A 10301-nucleotide genomic window follows, 5' to 3' on the forward strand; every position below is an offset into this window, starting at 1 on the left:
AAAATATGAAAATGTACGTCATTCAAATAACTTTAATTAATTATTGATGCATAGTAAAGGCCCTCACAAAATTTTCTCAGCAACCTTCCTGTATCTACAAATCATAGACGATTTATAAAATCGTCAGGATGCTATAAGTTTACATAACTTCTTATTATAACAGCGGTGTGGCCTTAACTTTAATTTTTATGACACAATGCCCTCTGTGGTCAAAAATAAGAACTAATTTAACGCTTTTTTTTGTATAATGTGAAGCAACAAAAACTTTCACCAAAATAGATTTGAAACACAGTCACACTGTAGTCTGTACCTAAATCTATGAGGTCGTCTACAGCAAACTTGATCATCTTTTTACTAGGCGGCTCAGGTAGTTGTGACAAGAAATCTTCCACATACTCGTCGGGCGCGTATGATTTACAATCTAATACAATTTGGTCTAGCGGTACTCTGAAAAGAAAATTCAATACATTCGTTTATTCATTGTCTCAAATTTTTTACATTTATATTATAATAGTAATTGTTTGATAATCCGTGATAAAGTCCGGTCGCCAAATAGAGAGAAAACCGATAACTAAACTAAAGTTGCTTGTCTATTCCATACACATACATACTTACGAAAAAATATTAGTATCAGAAAACGAGATACCAACATTTTATTGGCGAGAGAAAGAGATAAGTTGCGATAATCAATTAATGGACTTCACTATGTTCTGCGTCCGGACTATGGTCAGTTTTTAGAATAGGGCAACGCAGATATATACCTCAATATTTCTGGTGTTGTGTGCGGAGCAAATTCTTCCTCTTTCTCTTTAGTATAAAGTCTGTAACAGATGCCTGAAAAAAAAATAACTTTTAGTTCGACACATTGCTTAGCAGTAGTTACTACATTTATAATATTGCATTTTTATAATAAAAAAAATATGTTTTATGTCCTTTTGGTACCGATGAAATTTGGTATGAAGATATTATGAGTCCCACTCAAATTATCTTATGTCCTTTTGATACCGATTCAATTTGGTATGAAGATAATTTGAGTCTCACTCAAATTATCTTATGTCCTTTTGGTACCGATGCAATTTGGTATGAAGATAATTTGAGTCCCACTCAAATTGTCTTATGTCCTTTTGATACCGATGCAATTTGGTATGAAGATAATTTGAGTTCTACTCAAATTATTTCATGTCCTTTTGATACCGATACAATTTGGTATGAAGATAATTTGAATCCCACTCAAATTATCTCCATACCCATCGGTATAATCTTGAAGAGGTAAGTGAGAGACAGACACACTTTACAATATTAATATACATAAGTCATAACATACCTGGTTGAACACGGCCAGCTCTGCCCGCCCTCTGTTTAGCGCCAGCTAATGATACCCAGACAGTTTCTAAGCTCGCAGTACCTACAATCAAAGTTAAATTTTTATGTCGGTATAACTTGAAAAATTATTTTCACTTTATATCAGCCTTTCCCAAAGTGGGCGCTGAAGGTCTGAAAGGGGGCGGTGTGGGACCCAGATAAAAATGGGGGCGTTAGGGGGTGATTTATTTCATCAGGATGCATTTTACATTAAACAATGGGGGCGCTAAAATATAATTTGTTCTTAAAGTGGGCGGTAGCCAAAATAAGTTTGGGAACCTCTGCTTTATATGATGTCTAGATCAGTATGCAGGGACATAAAATATAGAATTGTTATATAAATTCATATAAATTGTAACAAAGTATATGTCATATTTGAATGCATTTATCTGTTTACCTAATTGGTACGTAGTGCGTACACATTGCGCATACACGCAAACGCATAAGCGTACTAAGCACGCACTATTAAAGAAGGTGATTCAGAGGCCGACGGCAGACCTACGTAATTTAGTTGCGTTATGTGTCTTCGCACTCTTAGAGGGTGCAGGTTTGAACCCGGGTGGAGGCGTGTACCTTTGAGACATTTTCTGATCTCAAGTAGATAATACGGACGTTCGTACGGTGAAGGAAAACATCGTGAGGAAACCTGCACATAGTTGGTTCTAGACATATTGACTAGTTCTTTCCTCTGGACTAGGCCGACTATTTTTAAATACGGACATTTAAAAATCTTGTCCCAGACACTACAGTATTTGAGGAGTGGTTACTTCGCTCTGAAAAATACTGTATAAATCATCCATTACGGATGTAAAGGCCTAGTTTTATCCTGCTCATATATCATGCTATCTCTCTCGAACCTGTGGTCTCCCGTATCCTGTTCTCTCTATGCGCCCCGGCGTCTACAACGTGCACGACGTCCGGCACGGTGATGGAGGTCTCAGCGATGTTCGTAGCGAGTACTATACGTCGTACACCCGCGGCCGCGCAATGGAACATGCGCGTTTGGTCCGCAGTTGATAATCTGGAAGTAAAGTAGCTGATAAGTTTTTGTTTGTAAGCGCAGCGTGCACATAAAGTATCACCAGATATTTATCATAGCTTCTGGTCTCTTTCGCATAAGAAAATACTGGCATCGCGTTTCCAAGCTGGTAGTAAACAAGCTGCAACTTGTAACTCGATAGTTCATACTTCATCTTTAACTATAGGATTACAGAGACATTACAAGATGTTGTTCACGATTTCATTGCGCTGTAGTGAAGTTCAGTTATCGTCCGGGAATCAAATTTTTTTAATAGCAAAAAAAAAGATATGGGCGCAGAGCCCATAGACGGCCCCAAATTAAATAAAGAAAAAAAAAATTTTTTTTAGGAATACAGACTATCCCATGTATTTTATGGGACTCAAGGTATTTTTATACCGAATTGGATTAAAATCCGTTCAGCGATTAAGGCGTGATAAGGTGGCAGATATACACAAATTATAACATTAGTACCTATAGACATTACCTGGAATGTACAGGTATTATCATATGCAGAGTCGAGTCTCTGTAAGTATCTTGTAGTAACAGCTGCACTTGTTTAATCTCGGCCCAGCCCGGCAGGAAAACTAAGATGGCGCCCTCCTGTTGATTCTTGTCGACGGCTTTTATAACTTCTACTATCTGAAACAAAAAAAAGTTAAGTGATTATTGTTGTCAATGAATAGACAAGTCCACACCAAGCGAGCAGCCTCGGGCGAGGCCCGCCGCGCGCGGCAAACGGGCGAGGCATGCTCGCCGAGGTCGAGGCGGCGGATTTTACACAGCGAGGTTGCCTCGCTCGAACAGCCCGAGCCATTGCTCACAGACACGATGGCACCGTACGTATGCACAGCCGTGGCAGCTTATGCTTTTACTTTGCTATACACAACTATAAATAAAAATAGGAGAATCTCGTCTGTATGATCCTAACAAAGACTCAATTTTTTTAGATACTTAACAGGAATATTCATTTTGCGGCAGATTTTTCTCCAAGAATCTTCCCTCATCACCTTGTAAGTGTAAGTCGGATCCCTGGCATCCCAAAGCCATACATTTGCGGCGTATAAACTTATTAGTTGTCGACACTGATCGTTCATTTTTGACCGCGGCACAAACCAAAACATGTAACGTCCACACTGAGCGAGGCAAACGACCGAGGCACCTTTGAGCATTTCAAAAAACCGACACCGGTCGGCACGGCCACGAGCGCGCTCGCCCGAGCCTGAGCATGCGCCTGCCTCGGACGAGGAACGTCCACACCAAGCGAGCGATATGGCGCGGCGGGTCTGGCCCGAGGCGGCTCGCTTGGTGTGGACCCGCCTAATTTGACTAGTCACTAGAGCAATGAAAACATTACACAATCCATACTAATACTATAAATGCGAAAGTGTGTCTGTCTGTCTGCTATCTCTTCCCGCCCAAACCGCTGAACCGATTTTACATAGGATAATTTTTGTTCCGGAAAAATGTACGGTTCCAGCACAATAAATGAGGGTGTCATCTAGTAAACTATAATGTTTTTGTCCAAGTTTCTATTCTAAAGTAACAAACGAGCACAAAACATTGTAAAGCATACCGTAAATATTTTTATAATTTATTTTTCTTATATTTTTATTAGTGAGGAACGTAATAATTACATATTGTTAAGGCCAAAAAGGCGCCAGTTTGAGTTTGTTAAAATTATGCCATATTTTTAACAAAAATACGAAAGGCAATAGAGATAAAACTATGTATCCCAGACTGGCAAAATAGGGACAGATTTGTTTACAACCAGTCTATTTTTAGGGTTCCGTACCCAAAGGGTGATAACGGGACCTTATTTTACAATTACGGGTCCATCTATATATATAAAACACAAAGGTGACTGACTGACATGGTGATCTATCAACGCACAGCCCAAACCACTGGACGGATCGGGCTGAAATTTGGCATGCAGGTAGATGTTATGTCGTAGGCATCCGCTAAGAAAGGATTTTGATAAATTCCAACCCCAAGTGGTTAAAATAGGGGATGAAAGTTTGTATATAATAATACTTCTTAACGCGAGCGAAGCCGCGGGCAAAAGCTCGTTTTATAATAAAATTATTAAAATACCTCTTGGCAGTTTAAGTATGGTTTCCCATTCTTCTCGCAGTTCTCTTTAGTATTGGGTAGTCGGATACTGAACTTCTTCTGTATCTCGTTCAAATGGTACACGGTCACGGGGTAAGTCCGCCCGGGCACTTCTATCACTGGGGTGTCCTTGAAATATCTTAAAGAAGAACATATGGGTATTATTTTTTATAATACATGAAAATAAACCTTTACGGTATTACTACAAAAGATTTAAACACCTGTTGAACAGTTGATTAGAGAAAAACTCAGTACAAAATGGTCTCAAAACAACTGTTCAACAGATGTTTAGTTTTTGTAGTAAGACCGTTAATTTTTTACCCAGGAGTGATTCAGAGCGCCTATTCGGCTCAAGGGCCGTACCACAAAACCATTTTGAGACTCAAATAAACGAATTCCGATTCGATCGTGTGAGTCTCAAGACGGTTTCGTTGTTGGCCTCCAGACTCGAAACCATACCGGGGTGTTATTGGTCATGGTATCATAAGCGGTTATAAGCTGTCGCACAGTTATCGAAAACGAGCCAGTAAAGAAAAAAATTAGTATAATTTGAACCAAATTCTACAACTCTAGTGGCAACAAATTCTTACCAAATAAATCGCCAAACGTTGCATCGCCGCTGCGACACCGCAACTAAGCAATATTGCTCTTATCCGTTGTCTATAATATACACATAAGTCGCCATTTTGTATTTCAGGACAATACCATAACCATCTATAATTATTATAGTGGTGGCTTTACCCATTGCGAGGCCCCGGGCGGAAGATCTTTGTGAGGCCCTGGGCGGCAGGTCTTGATTGATTGAAGACCGATTGCCCTGTTCGCCACCAGGGTGGCGGTGGGCCGCCACTGATTATACCTATGAATTACCTGGTGAAAACTTCAGTATCTAGCGTCGCGCTCATGACGACCAGTTTCAGTGTCGGATTGAGGTCGAGGGCGCGGCGCAGCAGCAGCAGCGTCAGGTCCGTGTTCACGTCGCGCTCGTGGGCCTCGTCTATCACCACGTGGCTGCAGCCTTCCAGACCTGGGAATGGAACACACTCAGTTGTTTAATCCTTCGATCGTGGATTCTTGGAAATCTATTTTTATATCTCTTTGTGTTTCGCTCACCGGTGAGCTTATGGGGCTTGATGGGTTAATACCTCGATCGTGGGAATCACAGTAACACAATAGATATTCAATTATTATGCGGCACTCGAGTTCCGCTTGAGAGTTGATGGGTTGAGGCTATGCTAGCGACAGCGTAATTGCAAAATAAAACACGGCCAAGTGCGAGTTGGACTCGCGCATAAATGGTTTCGTACCGATATAGAGCGAAAGTAGGCAAACATGTTTTGTTTTGTATGGGAGCCCCCTTTAAATATTAATTTTATCCTGTTTTTAGTATTTGCTGTTATAGCGGCAACAGAAATACACAAACTGTGAAAATTTGAGAAGTCTAGCTATAGCGGTTCTTGAGATACTTACGGCTTGGAGACAGACCGACAGACAGACAGACGGACAGACATTGAAGTCTTAGTAATAGGGTTCCATTTTTCCTTTTGAGTACGGAACCCTAAAATACGTATGGCACTCGGGGACGGCCGCGGTAAAGCTATTGCATAGTATATTTATCAACTTATGCAAATTATAATTCGCATACGTCTAGTAGTCGCATACACACAAACACCGCGCCGAAATCTGCCGAACTAAAACGACGTTTGACGAATGTTAGGTGTTTTTCGTTACGGAATTTCTTGATTCGGTCGCCGCGCTCATAACCCGCGATAAAATCTATGAAATAGCTTAAAAAAATATGTAAAAACTGTGCATTTTCTCACAATTGCATTCCCGAAGACTACTCTGTATTTGTACCGAATTAATTCAAAATCGGTTTAGACTTTAGCCGTTTACGAGTGATGTCTTGAGTTGTGAGCAGGTAAATAGGGATTCATTATTAAGGATCGCGCTCACTTTGTCGGCACGTGCCGGGGCGTGCCGGGGCGGGTCGGGGCGCAGCGCAGCGCAAAATGCGCTATAGCACACTATCGTCGGGCCAGGTCGCATCGCATTGACGGATTTTAACGCTCACTGTGCCGGGGCGTGCCGGGGCGGGTCGGCGCGCAACGCATTGACGGATTTTGAGCCGAGGCTTGCCGGGCCGCATCGCATCACATCCGCACGCCGCTTGCTATAGCACACTGATGCCGGGGCGCAGCGGGTCTTGTCGCATTGACGGAAATCCACCGAGCAAAAATCCGCGCCGATGCGCCCCGACACAGTGTGCGATACGCGTATCCGCTTCCATAAAAATTGTATGGAGGCGGATTTTTGCGATGCGTCCCGGCACGCTGAGCCCGTCTCAGTGTGCTCACTCCTTTAATCCCATGCCAGATGCTATCTACAACCTTGTTGCACTAGAATCCATATGTCACGCGGGAACCATACATTTTCAGGACAAGGACTTTCAGAATCTCGGGACGGCAAAGTTTCTCCATTTCGTCGAAGCAAAAATTACGAATATTAACTTCACATTATGGATAATAATAGAATTAAAGAATTTTAATTAGAATGTGCTGCAGTGTGCATCCAGTTAAAAAATAAAATCGGTCAAGTGCGAGTCGGACTCGCACACGAAGGATTTCGTACAGTTATAGAGCAAAAATAGGCCATTTTTTATAGGATATTATTATTATCAAAGTACACATAATTATAATTGAGGATTTTGTGAAAATTTCAAGTGCTTACCTGTTGCCATTGTTCAAGTATTGAAAAAATCACGTTTGTTATACAACAAATAACCATACGGTTAACCCTTAAAAATAATTTTATTTTGTTTTAGTAGGTATTTGTTGTTATAGGGGCAACAGAAATACACAATCTGTAAAAAATTCCGAAGTCTAGATATGGCGGTTCTTGAGATACATCCAGGGGCCGTACCACGAAACCGTTTTGAGACTCAAACAATCGTACGAGAATGCCGCGTCCTGCTCTAACAAACGTGAAATGACATTGTAAGAGCAGGACGCGGCATTCTCGTTCGATTGTTTGAGTCTCAAAACGGTTTCGTAGTAGGCCTCCTGGAGAGAGAGACAGACAGACGGACAGACAATGAATTCTTAGTAATAGGTACCCAAAGGATATAATAATTTATATCCTTTGGATACGGAACTCTAACTAGATATACAAAAGTATGATGAATATTTCAGCTATCTTGATGATTTCTAATAATATTGCTTTTTAATATTAATGAAGTAAAGTTATTTTGTATCCCCACTTAAATTATATTAGGTACTTATATTTATATTCGTCCCTGCTAATATTAATTAATCTCAACATAATATTTGTAAGTCTATTATACCTATTAAAACACTGACAACAAATTTTTAACTGCGAGTTTAAATTAAAGTAATAATTACTATTAATTTTTTAATTACGTTCCATAACACCTTGTTATTCTAAAATAAATTAACAACTTTTTCCTGAAAATTTTCCTACGATACTCCCATTAGAATTGTTACATTACATTATTCAAATTATGTGTATAATAAAAATAAAGTAATTTATAAATACTTTACATTACTGAGTGTTGTTGTAAATATTTTGTTAATTCAGACTCATATATATATCGTAGGGTTTATGATAATGTGATAATTACAGGCGCACTTTATTGTATAGGTACATAATAATTTTAAGCCTAAACAAAAAGAAGAAATGTTATGTTTATAAGTCCTGATTTAAAATCCAGTATACAAGGTGTAACAAAACTAAATGATAATACTTAAAAGGGTTTGTATGTGTCCTTTGAATGTAGCAGCGCTGAAAGTATTTTTTTTGTGATTTGTATGGGCAAGCGCCCCCGCGCCATGCGTGTTCCCATACAAAAGTGAAAAAAAAGTTATTCTTTCAGTGCTGCTACTTTGACAGTGAACTATGTCAGGAAAACATACACCTCCTAAAGTATTATCACTTAGTTTTGTTACACCCTATACAGTGTGTAACAAAAATAAGTGATAATACTTTAGGGAGTGTACGTGTTCCTTGTAAAGAGTTCACTGTGAAAGTAGCAGCGCTGAAAGACCAAAAATTTTTTTCACTTTTGTATGGGGAAACTCGTGACGCACGGGCCCTTGCCCATACAAAAGTGAAAAAAATTTTTCGTTTTTCAGCGCTGCTACTTTCACAGTGAACTCTCTACAAGGAACACGTACACACCCTAAAGTATTATCACTTATTTTTGTTACACACTGTATATTATATGTATAGTTATCTTTATCACCTTTATTTATTTATCATTAAGCACTTTAGTAAGTACCATGATGCCAAGTGGAGGTGGTGTGAAGTGTTGATACATAATATTATTATGATTTGCAGGTAACATGAGGAACCTAATAGCACTAACGTTTTTAATCGCCATGGCTCTGGCATACAATGATATTGATGATGCCAACTACGTCAAACTGTTAAAGGATAAGGCGCTGCAGAAGGAATTCTTCAGCTGCCTGGCTGACGTGAAGCCTTGTGATGACTTCGGAAAGCATGTTAAAGGTCAGTGTATATATTATAATAATACTAGATGATGCCCGCAACTCTGTTGCGCCAAAATACGTTTATCGCGCGGGAACCGTACGTTTTCCGGGATAAAAAGTATCTCCATACCAAATTTAATACTTTTGCACTCCGTTGAGCCACATATAAGTATGATACCGATCTTACCTCTAACACTAAGCTTAAGATCATCATCTTACACGTTTTTTACAGTCCATATGGAAGAGTTCATGAAGGATGCCTGCAGGGAATGCGACGCGGCTCAGAAGCACAACGGCCATCTTCTCATACAGGCACTCAAGCGGGATTTCCCCGAATTATACGTGCTGATTGAAGCCAAGTACGATCCAGACTTAAAACTACTAAGCAAGCTGGATAATGCTATACAAACTTTCTAAGTATTTATTGAGCCTTTATTTTCTTGATATCTCCTGATGTTTAAAAAATTAAAATAAATATAATATATCTTTATCAAAAAGAATTACTGATCTAAGACCTAGCTAGATTTTTCTAGCTAAGAATTTGCAGTAAACTAATAATGTACTTAGTTTTAATTTAAAAAAATCGCTATATCACAAGGTTGGTGCAACTGCGTTACGAAAATGCACCGCGTAATTCGGCAGATTTTATACTTGTAATTATGAGTTTCAAGTGTTTTGCCACATTTTTGCCGTGTGGTACTTCGATAATTAAAATATATAATAATAAATATTTAAGAGGGCCTTCCATAAAAAAAAACACGATTTTTTGCCAACTTTCGCTATATAATGGTACGGAACACTACGTGCACGAGTCCGACTCGCACTCGGCCGACTTTTTAAATTAACCCCGTATACCTGGATTAAACTGCAACCTCCTTAGCAGCACACCCGAGGTACAGAACAGAACGCCGCCCCCCGGCCGCGGTAGTTTCGACTGCAAACGTACTTGGTAGCCGATGCATTCACCTACCTGGATGTAAGAGAGGTAAATATAATAGTTAAAAAAAAAAAAGAAAATACGCTCTACTTATTTTCATATTTTGTTAGAATTATTCAATTTTTTTTTTGAAAATCAATTCGATTTTTTTAAATAAATTATTGCAAAGATTCCGTTAGGGTGTTTACACACGGCGCGCCGCTGCGGCGCTAACCCTAACATACATACAGCCCAAGTCACAGAATATATAATAGATAATATATATTTATCTTAGAGCATATTTTAGAATATCGCTCACCATAGAAATCCTATGAACCATCACACACGAGTCACGACGAAGTTAATTTATATTTTATATTTT

At 39.4% G+C, this 10301-nt stretch overlaps 1 protein-coding gene across 1 annotated transcript in view; it reads right to left on the bottom strand.

Annotated features, from left to right (window-relative positions):
- Positions 1 to 10301, bottom strand: part of LOC121728439 (ATP-dependent RNA helicase DHX30-like) — a 32980-nt gene that overhangs the window by 6225 nt on the left and 16454 nt on the right. The window contains exons 9-16 of the mRNA XM_042116633.1: positions 9859 to 9973; positions 5363 to 5519; positions 4475 to 4631; positions 2868 to 3022; positions 2220 to 2383; positions 1325 to 1405; positions 762 to 834; positions 311 to 447 (exon numbers count right to left, since the gene is read on the bottom strand). Of these exons, the coding sequence (XP_041972567.1) occupies positions 311 to 447; positions 762 to 834; positions 1325 to 1405; positions 2220 to 2383; positions 2868 to 3022; positions 4475 to 4631; positions 5363 to 5519; positions 9859 to 9973 (1039 nt within the window). The remainder of the gene's footprint in view (positions 1 to 310; positions 448 to 761; positions 835 to 1324; positions 1406 to 2219; positions 2384 to 2867; positions 3023 to 4474; positions 4632 to 5362; positions 5520 to 9858; positions 9974 to 10301) is intronic.

Source organism: Aricia agestis, chromosome 6, assembly GCF_905147365.1.
Source record: "Aricia agestis chromosome 6, ilAriAges1.1, whole genome shotgun sequence".
Classification (NCBI taxonomy): Eukaryota; Metazoa; Arthropoda; class Insecta; order Lepidoptera; family Lycaenidae; genus Aricia; species Aricia agestis.